Genomic DNA, 20,738 nt, shown 5'->3' on the forward strand with positions numbered 1-20,738 from the left:
TATAGTATGGTATTAACTGACCCTGTATATAGTATGGTATTAACTGACCCTGTATATAGTATGGTATTAACTGACCCTGTATATAGTGTGGTACTAACTGACCCTGTATATAGTATGGCACTAACTGACCCTGTATATAGTATTAACTGACCCTGTATATAGTATGGTATTAACTGACCCTGTATATAGTACTAACTGACCCTGTATATAGTATGGTACTAACTGACCCTGTATATAGTACTAACTGACATTGTATATAGTATGGTATTAACTGACCCTGTATATAGTATTAACTGACCCTGTATATAGTATGGTATTAACTGACCCTGTATATAGTATGGTATTAACTGACCCTGTATATAGTATGGTATTAACTGACCCTGTATATAGTATGGTACTAACTGACCCTGTATATAGTATGGTATTAACTGACCCTGTATATAGTATGGTACTAACTGACCCTGTATATAGTATGGTATTAACTGACCCTGTATATAGTATGGTATTAACTGACCCTGTATATAGTATGGTATTAACTGACCCTGTATATAGTATGGTATTAACTGACCCTGTATATAGTATGGTATTAACTGACCCTGTATATAGTATGGTATTAACTGACCCTGTATATAGTATAGTATTAACTGACCCTGTATATAGTATGATATTAACTGACCCTGTATATAGTATTACACTGACCCTGTATATAGTATGGTATTAACTGACCCTGTATATAGTATGGTATTAACTGACCCTGTATATAGTATGGTATTAACTGACCCTGTATATAGTATGGTATTATCTGACCCTGTATATAGTATGGTATTAACTGACCCTGTATATAGTATGGTATTAACTGACCCTGTATATAGTATGGTATTAACTGACCCTGTATATAGTATGGTACTAACTGACCCTGTATATACTATGGTACTAACTGACCCTGTATATAGTATTAACTGACCCTGTATATAGTATGGTATTAACTGACCCTGTATATAGTATTACACTGACCCTGTATATAGTATGGTATTAACCGACCCTGTATATAGTATGGTATTAACTGACCCTGTATATAGTATGGTACTAACTGACCCTGTATGTAGTATGGTATTAACTGACCCTGTATATAGTATGGTACTAACTGACCCTGTATATAGTATGGTATTAACTGACCCTGTATATAGTGTGGTACTAACTGACCCTGTATATAGTATGGTATTAACTGACCCTGTATATAGTATGGTACTAACTGACCCTGTATATAGTATGGTATTAACTGACCCTGTATATAGTATGGTACTAACTGACCCTGTATATAGTATGGTACTAACTGACCCTGTATATAGTATGGTATTAACTGACCCTGTATATAGTATGGTATTAACTGACCCTGTATATAGTATGGTATTAACTGACCCTGTATATAGTGTGCTACTAACTGACCCTGTATATAGTATGGTACTAACTGACCCTGTATATAGTATGGTATTAACTGACCCTGTATATAGTATGGTATTAACTGACCCTGTATATAGTATGGTATTAACTGACCCTGTATATAGTATGGTATTAACTGACCTGTATACACTGTATATAGTATTCTTACTTACTTATTGTGTTCTTCATATTTCTTCTTATTTGTCTTGTTTTTTTCTTCTTGTAATACATTCTTATTGATTACTGCGTTGTTGGGTTTTGGAAACAAGGCATTTCACTGTACTCGTGCATGTGACATAAAATCTTGAAATATTAGAAGTCATGTTCACTGTTGTTGTCTGAAATGTGCTGTTCAAAACAACTTTGACCTTGGAAAAAACGAGCTCCGACTGGGGAAATATAGGTTTGAGCGGTCATCCTACCCGGTCATCCAACCCGGTCATCCAACCCGGTCATCCAACCCGGTCATCCAACCCGGTCATCCAACCCGGTCATCCAACCCGGTCGTCCAACCCGGTCGTCCAACCCGGTCGTCCAACCTTTCATCCTACCCGGTCATCCAACCCGGTCATCCAACCCGGTCATCCTACCCGGTCATCCAACCCGGTCATCCAACCCGGTCATCCAACCCGGTCATCCTACCCGGTCATCCAACCCGGTCATCCAACCCGGTCATCCTACCGGTCATCCAACCCGGTCATCCAACCTTTCATCCAACCCGTCATCCAACCCGGTCATCCTACCCGGTCATCCTACCCGGTCATCCTACCCGGTCATCCTACCCTGTCATCCAACCCGGTCATCCAACCCGGTCATCCTACCCGGTCATCCAACCCGGTCATCCAACCCGGTCATCCAACCCGGTCATCCAACCCGGTCATCCAACCCGGTCATCCAACCCGGTCATCCTACCCGGTCATCCTACCCGGTCATCCAACCCGGTCATCCAACCCGGTCATCCAACCCGGTCATCCAACTCGGTCATCCAACTCGGTCATCCAACCCGGTCATCCAACCCTGTCATCCAACCCGGTCATCCAACCTGGGAATTCGGGCTTCTTTCTAGAGCTCTGACTTTCCAACATTTTTAATGTGTAACCTTTATGTAACCTTTATGTAACCTTTATTGAACCTTTATTTGACCTTTGTGCAACCTTTATTTAACCTTTATTGAACCTTTATTTAACCTTTTTGCAACCTTTATTTCACCTTTATTTCACCTTTGTGTAACCTTTATTTGACCTTGATGTAACCTTTATTTAACCTTTATTTGACCTTTATGTAACCTTTATTTGACCTTGATGTAACCTTTATTTAACCTTTATTTGACCTTTATGTAACCTTTATTTAACCTTTATGTAACCTTTGTGTAACCTTTATTTAACCTTTATGTAACCTTTATTTATTTCACCTTTATTTGACCTTTATTGAACCTTTGTTGAACCTTTATTGAACCTTTATTTGACCTTTATGCACCCTTTATGTAACCTTTATTTAACCTTTATGTAACCTTTATGTAACCTTTATTTAACATTTATGTAACATTTATGTAACCTTTATGTAACCTTTATTTATTTAATTGACCTTTATATAACCTTTATTGAACCTTTATATAACCTTTATTTAGCCTTTGTTTAACCGTTATGTAACCTTTATGTAAGCTTTATATAAGCTTTATGTAAGCTTTATTTAACCTGCATGTAACCTTTATGTACCCTTTATTTAACCTTTATTTATTTCACCTTTATGTAACCTTTATTTAACCTTTATGTAACCTTTAACCTTTATATAACCTTTATTTGACCTTTATGTAACCTTTATATAACCTGTATTTGACCTTTATGTAACCTTTATTTAACCTTTATGTAACCTTTATGTAACCTTTATTTTTTTAATTAACCTTTATATAACCTTTAATGAACCTTTATATAACCTTTATGTAACCTTTATTTAACCTTTATTTAACCTTTTTGCAACCTTTATGTCACCTTTAACCTTTATATAACCTTTATTTGACCTTTATGTAACTTTTATGTAACCTTTATGTACCCTTTATTTAACCTTTATTTAACTACGGAAAGTCAGTTAAGAACAAATTCTTATTTTACAATGACGGCCAAAACCGGACGACACTGGGCCAATTGTGCGCCGCCCAATGTGACTCCCAATCCCGGCCGTACGTGATGCAGCATGGATTCGAACCAGGTACTGCAGTGACGGCTCTAGCACTGAGATGCAGTGCCTTAAAGTTCCCAGCTGCCTTGAACGCACCAATAGAATTCACAGCTGGCAACACCTCATCGTGATTGGTTATTTCCTCATCGTTTGCAACAATGTCAATGAGCGTCATCATTATCTTTCCTTGGCAGTACCTCAAACTGTTGTGATTACCAGCTGAGATCAACCTCATGAGTTGATTTTTACTCCTGGCTCAGAGTCTGAGCTGTGTCTAACATCATCCTAAAACCTACTCTGAGCTGTGTCTAACATCATCCTAAAACCTACTCTGAGCTGTGCCTAACATCATCCTAAAACCTACTCTGAGCTGTGTCTAGCATCATCCTAAATCCTAATCTGAGCTGTGTCTAACATCATCCTAAATCCTAATCTGAGCTGTGTCTAACATCATCCTAAAACCTACTCTGAGCTGTGTCTAACATCATCCTAAAACCTAATCTGAGCTGTGTCTAACATCATCCTAAAACCTACTCTGAGCTGTGTTTTATCGTCATCCTAAAACCTACTCTGAGCTGTGTTTTATCGTCATCCTAAAACCTACTCTGAGCTGTGTCTAACATCATCCTAAAACCTACTCTGAGCTGTGTTTTATCGTCATCCTAAAACCTACTCTGAGCTGTGTTTTATCGTCATCCTAAAACCTACTCTGAGCTGTGTCTTATCGTCAGCCTAAAACCTACTCTGAGCTGTGTCTAACATCATCCTAAAACCTACTCTGAGCTGTGTCTAACATCATCCTAAAACCTACTCTGAGCTGTGTCTAACATCATCCTAAAACCTACTCTGAGCTGTGTTTTATCGTCAGCCTAAAACCTACTCTGAGCTGTGTCTAACATCATCCTAAAACCTACTCTGAGCTGTGTCTAACATCATCCTAAAACCTACTCTGAGCTGTGTCTAACATCATCCTAAAACCTACTCTGAGCTGTGTCTAACATCATCCTAAAACCTACTCTGAGCTGTGCCTAACATCATCCTAAAACCTACTCTGAGCTGTGTCTAACATCATCCTAAAACCTACTCTGAGCTGTGTCTAACATCATCCTAAATCCTAATCTGAGCTGTGTCTAACATCATCCTAAAACCTACTCTGAGCTGTGTCTAACATCATCCTAAAACCTAATCTGAGCTGTGTCTAACATCATCCTAAAACCTACTCTGAGCTGTGTTTTATCGTCATCCTAAAACCTACTCTGAGCTGTGTTTTATCGTCATCCTAAAACCTAATCTGAGCTGTGTCTAACATCATCCTAAAACCTACTCTGAGCTGTGTTTTATCGTCATCCTAAAACCTACTCTGAGCTGTGTTTTATCGTCATCCTAAAACCTACTCTGAGCTGTGTCTTATCGTCAGCCTAAAACCTACTCTGAGCTGTGTCTAACATCATCCTAAAACCTACTCTGAGCTGTGTCTAACATCATCCTAAAACCTACTCTGAGCTGTGTCTAACATCATCCTAAAACCTACTCTGAGCTGTGTCTAACATCATCCTAAAACCTACTCTGAGCTGTGTCTAACATCATCCTAAAACCTACTCTGAGCTGTGTCTAACATCATCCTAAAACCTACTCTGAGCTGTGTCTAACATCATCCTAAAACCTACTCTGAGCTGTGTCTAACATCATCCTCAAACCTACTCTGAGCTGTGTCTAACATCATCCTAAAACCTACTCTGAGCTGTGTCTAACATCATCCTAAAACCTACTCTGAGCTGTGTCTAACATCATCCTAAAACCTACTCTGAGCTGTGTCTAACATCATCCTAAAACCTACTCTGAGCTGTGTCTAACATCATCCTAAAACTTACTCTGAGCTGTGTCTAACATCATCCTAAAACCTACTCTGAGCTGTGTCTAACATCATCCTAAAACCTACTCTGAGCTGTGTCTAACATCATCCTAAAACCTACTCTGAGCTGTGTCTGAAATCATCCTAAAACCTACTCTGAGCTGTGTCTAACATCATCCTAAAACCTACTCTGAGCTGTGTCTGAAATCATCCTAAAACCTACTCTGAGCTGTGAGTTTGTTGTTGTTGTTGTTGTTGTCTTTATCAGGTTTTAACAGGAATCCTAGGGCCTTTTCTGAGATGCTTTGTGGATCTGGGCCCTGATTCAACTAATTCCATTCTAAACCTGAGACTTTGGCTGTGTTCCCCAGCTCAGACTTTGTCTGTTGTTCCCCAGCTCAGACTATGGCTGTGTTCCCCAGCTCAGACTTTGGCTGTGTTCCCCGACTCAGACTTTGGCTGTGTTCCCCAGCTCAGACTTTGGCTGTGTTCCCCAGCTCAGACTATGGCTGTGTTCCCCAGCTCAGACTATGGCTGTGTTCCCCAGCTCAGACTTTGGCTGTGTTCCCCAGCTCAGACTTTGGCTGTGTTCCCCAGCTCAGACTATGGCTGTGTTCCCCAGCTCAGACTTTGGCTGTGTTCCCCAGCTCAGACTTTGGCTGTGTTCCCCAGCTCAGACTTTGGCTGTGTTCCCCAGCTCAGACTATGGCTGTGTTCCCCAGCTCAGACTTTGGCTGTGTTCCCCAGCTCAGACTTTGGCTGTGTTCCCCAGCTCAGACTTTGGCTGTGTTCCCCAGCTCAGACTTTGGCTGTGTTCCCAGCTCAGACTATGGCTGTGTTCCCCAGCTCAGACTTTGGCTGTGTTCCCCAGCTCAGACTTTGGCTGTGTTCCCCAGCTCAGACTTTGGCTGTGTTCCCCAGCTCAGACTTTGGCTGTGTTCCCCAGCTCAGACTATGGCTGTTCCCAGCTCAGACTTTGGCTGTTCCCAGCTCAGACTTTGGCTGTGTTCCCCAGCTCAGACTTTGGCTGTGTTCCCCAGCTCAGAAAGCTGCTGACACATAGTAGATATTACAACACCTGGCTAGGGGAACGCGACCCATGATTAGTTGAATCTTAGAGTCAGGTTTACCAGCTTGGACTGGGCCAAAAGTGTGCTATAAATCAGGCCCCGAGGACTGGAGCTGACCAACCCTGCTGTATGTTCTTCCCATGTGGATTGTTGATGTAATTAAGGTCCTTTGTTTTCCTTTCCTCAGCTGAGCTCTAGAGGGCGCTGTTACACCATTTTAACTCACAGATAGACCGACATGCTCAACACAACTGTAATTCAAATAATTCCATGTTTTTAATTTCAGAATTCAACGTTATTCAATCTGTGTTACACAGAGGTCGTTATAATTGTCCCTTTTTACCCATTTTTAAGGATCAAATAAATGTTTGTAAAAACTATGCCTTGTCTCTTACCTTGTTTGTGTAATGATTTCCATTTTAGATTAATACAAAAATCTCCCTTATCTTTATAAGATGGCTGTCTGTATCTGCAATGTTATTTTCTTGATTAATCAACATGAAATACATTTAATACTAGAAACATTTTTTTTTAAATAAACGTTTAACAACAACTCAATAATCACCGCACTTTCGCCATTCGCTCGCTCAAAGCTGTCCCCATCAACTGGAATGACTTGGAAAAACCAAGATATGCAACGTGCCTGGGTCTCAGACAGGAGGTCAGCGCTGCTCAGCTCTACCACCATTGGCTGGTTTATTCCGTTCCACAGTGAGTAATGCCAGTCAGACATCGTCAGAAGTCATTCACAGGTGTTCTGTCTTTGAGGCTTTTTGTCTTTCTGTCTCTGTCTCTGTCTCCCCAGTCCCTTCTAACATAGCTGTTAGGTCTTTAATACTGTCTGTCAGTCTCTACCTCTGTCTCTGTCTCCCCAGTCCCTTCTAACATAGCTGTTAGGTCTTTAATACTGTCTGTCAGTCTCTACCTCTGTCTCTGTCTCCCCAGTCCCTCCTAACATAGCTGTTAGGTCTTTAATACTGTCTGTCAGTCTCTACCTCTGTCTCTGTCTCCCCAGTCCCTTCTAACATAGCTGTTAGGTCTTTAATACTGTCTGTCAGTCTCTACCTCTGTCTCTGTCTCTCCAGTTCCTTCTAACATAGCTGTTAGGTCTTTAATACTGTCTGTCAGTCTCTACCTCTGTCTCTGTCTCCCCAGTCCCTCCTAACATAGCTGTTAGGTCTTTAATACTGTCTGTCAGTCTCTACCTCTGTCTCTGTCTCCCCAGTCCATTCTAACATAGCTGTTAGGTCTTTAATACTGTCTGTCAGTCAGTCTCTGTCTCTGTCTCCCCAGTCCCTCCTAACATAGCTGTTCGGTCTTTAATACTGTCTGTCAGTCTCTACCTCTGTCTCTGTCTCCCCAGTCCCTCCTAACATAGCTGTTCGGTCTTTAATACTGTCTGTCAGTCTCTACCTCTGTCTCTGTCTCCCCAGTCCCTCCTAACATAGCTGTTAGGTCTTTAATACTGTCTGTCAGTCTCTACCTCTGTCTCTGTCTCTCCAGTTCCTTCTAACATAGCTGTTAGATCTTTAATACTGTCTGTCAGTCTCTACCTCTGTCTCTGTCTCCCCAGTCCCTCCTAACATAGCTGTTAGGTCTTTAATACTGTCTGTCAGTCTCTACCTCTGTCTCTGTCTCTCCAGTTCCTTCTAACATAGCTGTTAGGTCTTTAATACTGTCTGTCAGTCTCTACCTCTGTCTCTGTCTCCCCAGTCCCTCCTAACATAGCTGTTAGGTCTTTAATACTGTCTGTCAGTCTCTACCTCTGTCTCTGTCTCCCCAGTCCCTTCTAACATAGCTGTTAGGTCTTTAATACTGTCTGTCAGTCAGTCTCTGTCTCTGTCTCCCCAGTCCCTTCTAACATAGCTGTTAGGTCTTTAATACTGTCTGTCAGTCTCTACCTCTGTCTCTGTCTCCCCAGTCCCTTCTAACATAGCTGTTAGGTCTTTAATACTGTCTGTCAGTCTCTACCTCTGTCTCTGTCTCCCCAGTCCCTCCTAACATAGCTGTTAGGTCTTTAATACTGTCTGTCAGTCTCTACCTCTGTCTCTGTCTCCCCAGTCCCTCCTAACATAGCTGTTAGGTCTTTAATACTGTCTGTCAGTCTCTACCTCTGTCTCTGTCTCCCCAGTCCCTTCTAACAAAGCTGTTAGGTCTTTAATACTGTCTGTCTGTCTCTACCTCTGTCTCTGTCTCCCCAGTCCCTCCTAACATAGCTGTTAGGTCTTTAACACTGTCTGTCAGTCTCTACCTCTGTCTCTGTCTCCCCAGTCCCTACTAACATAGCTGTTAGGTCTTTAATACTGTCTGTCTGTCTCTACCTCTGTCTCTGTCTCTGTCTCCCCAGTCCCTACTAACATAGCTGTTAGGTCTTTAACACTGTCTGTCAGTCTCTACCTCTGTCTCTGTCTCCCCAGTCCCTACTAACATAGCTGTTAGGTCTTTAATACTGTCTGTCAGTCTCTGTCTCTGTCTCTGTCTCCCCAGTCCCTTCTAACATAGCTGTTAGGTCTTTAATACTGTCTGTCAGTCTCTACCTCTGTCTCTGTCTCCCCAGTCCCTACTAAAATAGCTGTTAGGTCTTTAACACTGTCTGTCAGTCTCTACCTCTGTCTCTACCCCTGTCTCTGTCTCCCCAGTCCCTCCTAACATAGCTGTTAGGTCTCTAATACTGTCTGTCAGTCTCTACCTCTGTCTCTACCTCTGTCTCTGTCTCCCCAGTCCCTACTAACATAGCTGTTAGGTCTTTAACACTGTCTGTCAGTCTCTACCTCTGTCTCTGTCTCCCTAGTCCCTTCTGACATAGCTGTTAGGTCTTTAATACTGTCTGTCAGTCTCTACCTCTGTCTCTGTCTCCCCAGTCCCTTCTAACATAGATGTTAGGTCTTTAATACTGTCTGTCAGTCTCTACCTCTGTCTCCCCAGTCCCTCCTAACATAGCTGTTAGGTCTTTAATACTGTCTGTCAGTCTCTACCTCTGTCTCTGTCTCCCCAGTCCCTTCTAACATAGCTGTTAGGTCTTTAATACTGTCTGTCAGTCTCTACCTCTACCTCTGTCTCTGTCTCCCCAGTCCCTTCTAACATAGCTGTTAGGTCTTTAATACTGTCTGTCAGTCTCTACCTCTGTCTCCCCAGTCCCTACTAACATAGCTGTTAGGTCTTTAACACTGCTGTCTGACTTGGTTCTCTGTGCCCAGTCCCCTCTGGCCTTCACTTTTCTGGGGTTGGTGTTCAGGCTCTTAGACCTCAGTGATGGATACATCCTGTCCTCTGCCACAAGCAGAAGGCCTCCACCAGTATCTTCAGCCTCCGCTTCCAGCTTCTCCTCACCTCCATCTTGGTTGCTCTCTGGCTCCTGTGGTTCATTGTCTGTCGTTGTCTCTTTGGCCTCGTCCTTTGTGTCTGTGGTGGTGGGGACTAGCTTCTCCATGGAGACTTTGGGCATGTGGCCGAACGGGCAGGGGTGGACTTTGTACTCGAAGCGCGCTGCCCAGTGACCCATGGTCGGAGATCTGGTGGTAACCGTTTCCTGATGCCCTGAGAGGGGGTTGTTGACGTCTGTGGCCCAAGTAGCCCCCTCGTCTCCCCCATCGGCTGGGTTGTACACCATAGTGCTCCTGGATCTGGGCCTGGAGGTGAGCCAGTCACTGTGGGTCTCGGGTGACTGGTACTGCAGGGACCTGACCCTCTCCAGAGGGTATGAGATGGCTGCTTCTAGCTTGATCTTCTCCGTGGTCACTCCTGCCTTCTCCAGGGCCGCGTCCATCGAGGCAGCAGGGCTGCAGGGCGGTGGAAGAGGCTCTGTAGGAACCTCAGGCCTCTGGGTTGGGGTTTCCTTCGCCCCTTCGCAGACAGAGACACTGGAGCGGTTCCTCTCTCTGGGGCCCACCACGTCTAACGTGGCCCCGTACTCCTTCACAGAGGACGTGATGCTGGTCGTGGTTTCTCTCATACTCCGTTTCCTCTCAACCACCTTCCTCTGGCTCCCCTTCCTCTCAGGGCTCCTGATGTCCCCCGCCTCAGAGCGGGTGTCGTCTCCCATCTCCAGGTGGTACCGGTACAGACTGTAGCCGTCAGAGCTGAAGGACAGACAGACACACAGACAGATATATAATCAGTAAATATCATCCTCACATCGTCCATAAACACTAGACTACTGTACTGATCATCAGTAAATATCATCCTCTCATCATCCTTATTCAACACTAGACTACTGTACTGATCATCAGTAAACATCATCCTTATTAAACACCAGACTACTGTACTGATCGTCAGTAAACATCATCCTCTCATCATCCTTATTAAACACCAGACTACTGTACTGATCATCAGTAAACATCATCCTCTCATCATCCTTATTCAACACTAGACTACTGTACTGATCATCAGTAAACATCATCCTCTCATCATCCTTATTCAACACTAGACTACTGTACTGATCATCAGTAAATATCATCCTCTCATCATCCTTATTCAACACTAGACTACTGTACTGATCATCAGTAAACATCATCCTCTCATCATCCTTATTCAACACCAGACTACTGTACTGATCATCAGTAAACATCATCCTTATTCAACACTAGACTACTGTACTGATCATCAGTAAACATCATCCTCTCATCATCCTTATTCAACACTAGACTACTGTACTGATCATCAGTAAACATCATCCTTATTCAACACTAGACTACTGTACTGATCATCACATCATCCTTATTCAACACTAGACTATCATCAGTAAACATCATCCTCTCATCATCCTTATTCAACACTAGACTACTGTACTGATCATCAGTAAACATCATCCTCTCATCATCCTTATTCAACACTAGACTACTGTACTGATCATCAGTAAACATCATCCTCTCATCATCCTTATTCAACACCAGACTACTGTACTGATCATCAGTAAACATCATCCTCTCATCATCCTTATTAAACACTAGACTACTGTACTGATCATCAGTAAACATCATCCTTATTCAACACCAGACTACTGTACTGATCATCAGTAAACATCATCCTTATTCAACACTAGACTACTGTACTGATCATCAGTAAACATCATCCTCTCATCATCCTTATTCAACACTAGACTACTGTACTGATCATCAGTAAACATCATCCTTATTCAACACTAGACTACTGTACTGATCATCAGTAAACATCATCCTTATTCAACACTAGACTACTGTACTGATCATCAGTAAACATCATCCTTATTCAACACCAGACTACTGTACTGATCATCAGTAAACATCATCCTTATTCAACACCAGACTACTGTACTGATCATCAGTAAACATCATCCTTATTCAACACCAGACTACTGTACTGATCATCAGTAAACATCATCCTTATTCAACACCAGACTACTGTACTGATCATCAGTAAACATCATCCTCTCATCATCCTTATTAAACACTAGACTACTGTACTGATCATCAGTAAACATCATCCTTATTCAACACTAGACTACTGTACTGATCATCAGTAAACATCATCCTCTCATCATCCTTATTCAACACTAGACTACTGTACTGATCATCAGTAAACATCATCCCTATTCAACACTAGACTACTGTACTGATCATCAGTAAACATCATCCTTATTCAACACTAGACTACTGTACTGATCATCAGTAAACATCATCCCTATTCAACACTAGACTACTGTACTGATCATCAGTAAACATCATCCTTATTCAACACTAGACTACTGTACTGATCATCAGTAAACATCATCCTTATTCAACACTAGACTACTGTACTGATCATCAGTAAACATCATCCTCTCATCATCCTTATTAAACACTAGACTACTGTACTGATCATCAGTAAACATCATCCCTATTCAACACTAGACTACTGTACTGATCATCAGTAAACATCATCCTTATTCAACACTAGACTACTGTACTGATCATCAGTAAACATCATCCTTATTCAACACTAGACTACTGTACTGATCATCAGTAAACATCATCCTCTCATCATCCTTATTCAACACTAGACTACTGTACTGATCATCAGTAAACATCATCCTTATTCAACACTAGACTACTGTACTGATCATCAGTAAACATCATCCTTATTCAACACCAGACTACTGTACTGATCATCAGTAAACATCATCCTCTCATCATCCTTATTCAACACTAGACTACTGAACTGATCATCAGTAAACATCATCCTTATTCAACACTAGACTACTGTACTGATCATCAGTAAACATCATCCTTATTCAACACTAGACTACTGTACTGATCATCAGTAAACATCATCCTCTCATCATCCTTATTCAACACCAGACTACTATACTGATCATCAGTAAACATCATCCTCTCATCATCCTTATTCAACACTAGACTACTGTACTGATCATCAGTAAACATCATCCTTATTCAACACTAGACTACTGTACTGATCATCAGTAAACATCATCCTTATTCAACACTAGACTACTGTACTGATCATCAGTAAACATCATCCTCTCATCATCCTTATTCAACACCAGACTACTATACTGATCATCAGTAAACATCATCCTCTCATCATCCTTATTCAACACTAGACTACTGTACTGATCATCAGTAAACATCATCCTTATTCAACACTAGACTACTGTACTGATCGTCAGTAAACATCATCCTTATTCAACACTAGACTACTGTACTGATCATCAGTAAACATCATCCTTATTCAACACCAGACTACTGTACTGATCATCAGTAAACATCATCCTTATTCAACACTAGACTACTGTACTGATCATCAGTAAACATCATCCTCTCATCATCCTTATTCAACACTAGACTACTGTACTGATCATCAGTAAACATCATCCTTATTCAACACTAGACTACTGTACTGATCATGACAGAGCAGACCATTCAGTCTTTCTCATCTGGAGTCCTTAAAGTTGTCATTGAACCTGTTGATGGAGCTGTGACGGAGCAGAGAAGAAGTGTCGCAGACTGAGGAGACCCCCGACTGGGTTCTGACCAGGTCGTTGTGGTCCACCCCGGCCAGCTTCTCCAGGGCGTTCATCATACGTCCAGAGAACTCCTCCAGCTGACCCAGTCGCAGGTCCACCGTCTGCAGGGAAGCCTTCATGGAGTGCTCCCTCTCGTTCACCTCCTCCAGACGCATCGACATGTTCTCCACCCTGAGAGGAGAGAGAGTCAACGGTACCACAAGTCGTTTTATTTATTTATATTTTACTCACCCTGCCGATTACACCAAACGTATTGGGATTACACCAAATGTATTGGGATTACACCAAATGTATTGTGATTTCAACAAATGTATTGGGATTACACCAAATGTATTGGGATTACACCAAATGTATTGGGATTACACCAAATGTATTACTAAATGATTACACCGAATGTCTTGTGATTACACCAAATGTATTGTGATTACACCAAATGTATTGGGATTACACCAAATGTATTACTAAATGATTACACCAAATGTATTGTGATTACACCAAATGTATTGTGATTACACCAAATGTATTGTGATTACACCAAATGTATTGTGATTACACCAAATGCATTGGGATTACACCAAATGTATTGTGATTACACCAAATGTATTGTGATTACACCAAATGTATTGTGATTACACCAAATGTATTGGGATTACACCAAATGTATTACTAAATGATTACACCAAATGTATTACTAAATGATTACACCAAATGTATTACTAAATGATTACACCAAATGTATTGTGATTACACTAAATGTATTGTGATTACACCAAATGTATTGGGATTACACCAAACGTATTGGGATTACACCAAATGCATTGGGATTACACCAAATGCATTGTGATTACACCAAACGTATTGGGATTACACCAAATGTATTGGGATTACACCAAATGTATTGTGATTACACCAAATGTATTGTGATTACTCCAAATGTATTGGGATTACACCAAATGTATTGTGATTACACCAAATGTATTACTAAATGATTACACCAAATGTATTACTAAATGATTACACCAAATGTATTACTAAATGATTACACCAAATGTATTGTGATTACACCAAATGTATTGTGATTACACCAAACGTATTGGGATTACACCAAACGTATTGGGATTACACCAAATGTATTGTGATTACACCAAATGTATTGGGATTACACCAAATGTATTACTAAATGATTACACCAAATGTATTGTGATTACACCAAATGTATTGTGATTACACCAAATGTATTGTGATTACACCAAATGTATTGTGATTACACCAAATGTATTGTGATTACACCAAATGTATTGTGATTACACGAAATGCATTGGGATTACACCAAATGCATTGTGATTACACCAAATGTATTGTGATTACACCAAATGTATTGTGATTACACCAAATGTATTGTGATTACACCAAATGTATTGGGATTACACCAAATGCATTGGGATTACACCAAATGCATTGTGATTACACCAAATGTATTGTGATTACACCAAATGTATTGGGATTACACCAAATGTATTGGGATTACACCAAATGTATTGGGATTACACCAAATGTATTGGGATTACACCAAATGCATTGGGATTACACCAAATGTATTGTGATTACACCAAATGCATTGGGATTACACCAAATGTATTGTGATTACACCAAATGTATTACTAAATGATTACACCAAATGTCTTGTGATTACACCAAATGTATTGTGATTACACCAAATGTATTGTGATTACACCAAATGTATTGGGATTACACCAAATGTATTGGGATTACACCAAATGTATTGGGATTACACCAAATGTATTGTGATTACACCAAATGTATTGTGATTACACGAAATGCATTGGGATTACACCAAATGCATTGTGATTACACCAAATGCATTGTGATTACACCAAATGTATTGGGATTACACCAAATGTATTGGGATTACACCAAATGCATTGGGATTACACCAAATGCATTGTGATTACACCAAATGTATTGGGATTACACCAAATGTATTGGGATTACACCAAATGTATTGGGATTACATCAAATGTATTGGGATTACACCAAATGTATTGGGATTACACCAAATGTATTGGGATTACACCAAATGCATTGGGATTACACCAAATGTATTGGGATTACACCAAATGTATTGGGATTACACCAAATGTATTGTGATTACACCAAATGTATTGGGATTACACCAAATGTATTGGGATTACACCAAATGTATTGGGATTACACCAAAAGTATTGGGATTACACCAAATGCATTGGGATTACACCAAATGTATTGTGATTACACCAAATGTATTGTGATTACACCAAATGTATTGTGATTACACCAAATGCATTGTGATTACACCAAATGTATTGTGATTACACCAAATGTATTACTAAATGATTACACCAAATGTATTGTGATTACACCAAATGTATTGTGATTACACCAAATGTATTGTGATTACACCAAATGCATTGGGATTACACCAAATGTATTGGGATTACACCAAATGTATTACTAAATGATTACACCAAATGTATTGTGATTACACCAAATGTATTGGGATTACACCAAATGTATTGTGATTACACCAAATGCATTGGGATTACACCAAATGTATTGTGATTACACCAAATGTATTACTAAATGATTACACCAAATGTATTGTGATTACGCCAAATGTATTGTGATTACACCAAATGTATTGTGATTACACCAAATGTATTGGGATTACACCAAATGTATTGGGATTACACCAAATGTATTACTAAATGATTACACCAAATGTCTTGTGATTACACCAAATGTATTGTGATTACTCCAAATGTATTGTGATTACACCAAATGTATTACTAAATGATTACACTAAATGTATTGTGATTACACCAAATGTATTGTGATTACACCAAATGTATTGTGATTACACCAAATGTATTGTGATTACACCACATGTATTGTGATTACACCAAATGTATTGGGATTACACCAAATGTATTGGTATTACACCAAATGTATTGGTATTACACCAAATGTATTGTGATTACACCAAATGTATTGGGATTACACCAAATGTATTGGTATTACACCAAATGTATTGGGATTACACCAAATGTATTGGTATTACACCAAATGTATTGTGATTACACCAAATGTATTGTGATTACACCAAATGTATTGGGATTACACCAAATGTATTGGGATTACACCAAATGTATTGTGATTACACCAAATGTATTGGGATTACACCAAATGTATTGTGATTACACCAAATGTATTGGGATTACACCAAATGTATTGTGATTACACCAAATGTATTACCAATAAATATGAATAACCGTAGCGAATACTGAGACAGTTCTACAAGGCTAATTTAAATATAAGTAGTTCCCCCAAAGAAGAAAGACCATAGCTGTCCGGTCTCCGACCTCTCAGATGTGACCCGGATGCGTTCGTTGCTAGACGACTGCTCCTCGTCCTCCTTCTCTCTGAAATACTCCTCCACACACTGCTCCTCAAAGTCATACAGAGCCTTCAGCTCCTCAGCGTTCAGCAGCAGCTCTGTCAGAGAGAGAAACACACGTCACACACTGGAGGCGGGGTTGGTGGAGTTCAACTGCTTCCGAAACCTGGTAGAACGCACTGACATCGGTCTCGGAAGGACCATCAGTCAACCCAGCCAACCAACCTGACAACCAACCGGTCATCCAATCAGTCAACCCAGCCAACCAACCAGACGACCAACCGGTCATCCAATCAGTCAACCCAGCCAACCAACCAGACAACCAACCGGTCATCCAATCAGTCAACCCAGCCAACCAACCAGACAACCAACCGGTCATCCAATCAGTCAACCAACCAACCAGTCATCCAATCAGTCAACCAATCAACCAGTCACTCAACCAATCATCCAATCACTCAACCAATCAACCAGTCATCCAATCAGTCAACCAATCAATTAATCAGTCATCCAATCAGAGTCAACCAATCAATCAATCAGTCATCCAATCAGAGTCAACCAATCAATCAATCAATCAAGTCATCCAATCAGACTCAACCAATCAACCAGTCATCCAATCACTCAACCAATCAATCAACCAGTCATCCAATTAGAGTCAACCAATCAATCAATCAACCAGTCATCCAATCAGAGTCGACCAATCAACCAGTCATCCAATCAGAGTCGATCAATCAACCAGTCATCCAATCAGTCAACCGATATCCCGAACACCACTGACGTAGTCCTTTGTTGTCCCTGTCGTCCTGCTCTCCCTCTGTTCTCCTCTTGCAACGCCGACAGACGTGTTTCAGAACGATGTAGATGTGGCTGAAGATGATGAGGGGCGGAGGGAGGAGGGGCCGGTCGTGGAACTTCATGATCAGCTGGTAACGCTGGAACTTCCAGATCTGGTTGGAGACGGACTTGACCTCTAAGAAGGTGTTGCTGTAGGTCAGAGGTCAGGACGGAAAAAGCGGATCAATCAGGGAGCTGTTCTTTTTTTAACCAACGGGGTTAAATCTTCACAACACCACAACACAGTCAACTACATAAATGAACCAGGCCAAATCCCCAGGCCTCCTACACAACACCACAACACAGTCAACTACATGAATGAACCAGGCTAAATCCCCAGGTCTCCTACACAACACCACAACACAGTCAACTACATGAATGAACCAGGCTAAATCCCCAGGTCTCCTACACAACACCACAACACAGTCAACTACATGAATGAACCAGGCTAAATCCCCAGGTCTCCTACACAACACAGTCAACTACATAAATGAACCAGGCTAAATCCCCAGGTCTCCTACACAACACAGTCAACTACATAAATGAACCAGGCCAAATCCCCAGGCCTCCTACACAACACCACAACACAGTCAACTACATAAATGAACCAGGCCAAATCCCCAGGTCTCCTACACAACACCACAACACAGTCAACTACATGAATGAACCAGGCTAAATCCCCAGGTCTCCTACACAACACCACAACACAGTCAACTACATGAATGAACCAGGCTAAATCCCCAGGTCTCCTACACAACACAGTCAACTACATAAATGAACCAGGCTAAATCCCCAGGTCTCCTACACAACACCACAACACAGTCAACTACATGAATGAACCAGGCTAAATCCCCAGGTCTCCTACACAACACCACAACACAGTCAACTACATGAATGAACCAGGCTAAATCCCCAGGTCTCCTACACAACACCACAACACAGTCAACTACATGAATGCATACTTCATGATGTAATGACTGTAGCTGTCCGTAATGCCTGTAATGACTGTGATTATCACCCTGAACGGAGAGGGTTTTCATTGGAGAGGAGAGGGTTTTCATTGGAGAGGAGAGGGTTTTCATTGGAGAGGAGAGGGTTTTCATTGGAGAGGAGAGGGTTTTCATTGGAGAGGAGAGGGTTTTCATTGGAGAGGAGAGGGTTTTCATTGGAGAGGAGAGGGTTTTCATTGGAGAGGAGAGGGTTTTCATTGGAGAGGAGAGGGTTTTCATTGGAGAGGAGAGGGTTTTCATTGGAGAGGAGAGGGTTTTCATTGGAGAGGAGAGGGTTTTCATTGGAGAGGAGAGGGTTTTTATTGGAGAGGAGAGGGTTTTCATTGGAGAGGAGAGGGTTTTTATTGGAGAGGAGAGGGTTTTCATTGGAGAGGAGAGGGTTTTCATTGGAGAGGAGAGGGTTTTCATTGGAGAGGAGAGGGTTTTCATTGGAGAGGAGAGGGTTTTCATTGGAGAGGAGAGGGTTTTCATTGGAGAGGAGAGGGTTTTCATTGGAGAGGAGAGGGTTTTCATTGGAGAGGAGAGGGTTTTCATTGGAGAGGAGAGGGTTTTCATTGGAGAGGAGAGGGTTTTCATTGGAGAGGAGAGGGTTTTCATTGGAGAGGAGAGGGTTTTCATTGGAGAGGAGAGGGTTTTCATTGGAGAGGAGAGGGTTTTTATTGGAGAGGAGAGGGTTTTCATTGGACCGACTGCGTGCCACAAAGTTATGACTTTACTTCAGACCTCGTGCTGCTCCCTACCGTTCCGTTACGCTGGTGTCAGAAGTGGGATCCACGACTTACTTGAAGACAGCGATGAGTAAGTTGACCAGGAGGATGTTGGCCACCAGCAGGTAGCAGGCCATGATGGCTGGAGTGAGCCAGGCTCCAGGGATACAAGGAGGAAGCTTCTTCCCATCCTCATCGTACATGTTATCACCACATGGTGCTGGAAACAGACTAAATGTGAGTCCACAGTACTACTACTGATACTACTACTACTACTACTACTGATACTACTAATACAACTAATACTACTACTATTACTACTAATACTACTACTGATACTACTACTACTACTACTATTACTACTAATACAACTACTAATACTACTACTACTACTACTACTACTAATACTACTACTGATACTACTACTACCACAACAACAACTACTACTGCTACTACTACTGATACTACTACTACTACTACTATTACTACTAATACTACTTACTACTACTACTACTACTACTACTACTGATACTACTACTATTACTACTAATACTACTAATACTACTACTACTACTACTACTACTACTACTACTACTAATACTACTACTACTACTACTACTAATACTGATACTACTAATACTAATACTACTACTACTACTGATACTGATACTACTACTACAGCTACTGCTACTAATACTACCACTACTAATACTAATACCAATACTACTACTACTACTACTACTACTCCTGATACTACTACTACTAATACTACTACTACTACTACTACTACTACTACTATTACTACTGTTACTACTACTACACTACTACTACTACTGCTGCTACTTATACTACACTACTACTACTACTGGTACTAGTACTACTACACTACTACTACTGCTACTAGTACTACTACTACTAATAATACTACACTACTACTACTACTGCTACTACTACTACTACTACTACTACTACTACTACTACTACTACTACTACTACTACTACTATACTAATGCTGCTACTACTACTACTACTACTACTACTACTACTACTACTACTGTTACTACTACTACTACACTACTACTACTACTACTAATACTAGTGTTACTACTACTACTACAACACTACTACTACTACTACTAATACTACTAATACTGCTACTACTACAACAACGACTACTACTACTGTTACTACTACTACTA

The 20,738-nt window shown here is 41.0% G+C and overlaps 1 protein-coding gene across 1 annotated transcript in view; it reads right to left on the minus strand.

Moving 5' to 3' along the window:
- Nucleotides 1–9,574: 9,574 nt before the first annotated feature.
- Nucleotides 9,575–20,738, minus strand: part of LOC135529003 (transient receptor potential cation channel subfamily M member 1-like) — a 58,244-nt gene continuing 47,080 nt past the window's right edge. The window contains exons 22-27 of the mRNA XM_064957963.1: nucleotides 19,615–19,759; nucleotides 17,767–17,972; nucleotides 16,957–17,089; nucleotides 13,475–13,708; nucleotides 10,556–10,616; nucleotides 9,575–10,510 (exon numbers count right to left, since the gene is read on the minus strand). Of these exons, the coding sequence (XP_064814035.1) occupies nucleotides 9,635–10,510; nucleotides 10,556–10,616; nucleotides 13,475–13,708; nucleotides 16,957–17,089; nucleotides 17,767–17,972; nucleotides 19,615–19,759 (1,655 nt within the window). The 3' untranslated portion in view covers nucleotides 9,575–9,634. The remainder of the gene's footprint in view (nucleotides 10,511–10,555; nucleotides 10,617–13,474; nucleotides 13,709–16,956; nucleotides 17,090–17,766; nucleotides 17,973–19,614; nucleotides 19,760–20,738) is intronic.

Source organism: Oncorhynchus masou, unplaced genomic scaffold (genome assembly GCF_036934945.1).
Source record: "Oncorhynchus masou masou isolate Uvic2021 unplaced genomic scaffold, UVic_Omas_1.1 unplaced_scaffold_1072, whole genome shotgun sequence".
NCBI lineage: Eukaryota > Metazoa > Chordata > Actinopteri > Salmoniformes > Salmonidae > Oncorhynchus > Oncorhynchus masou.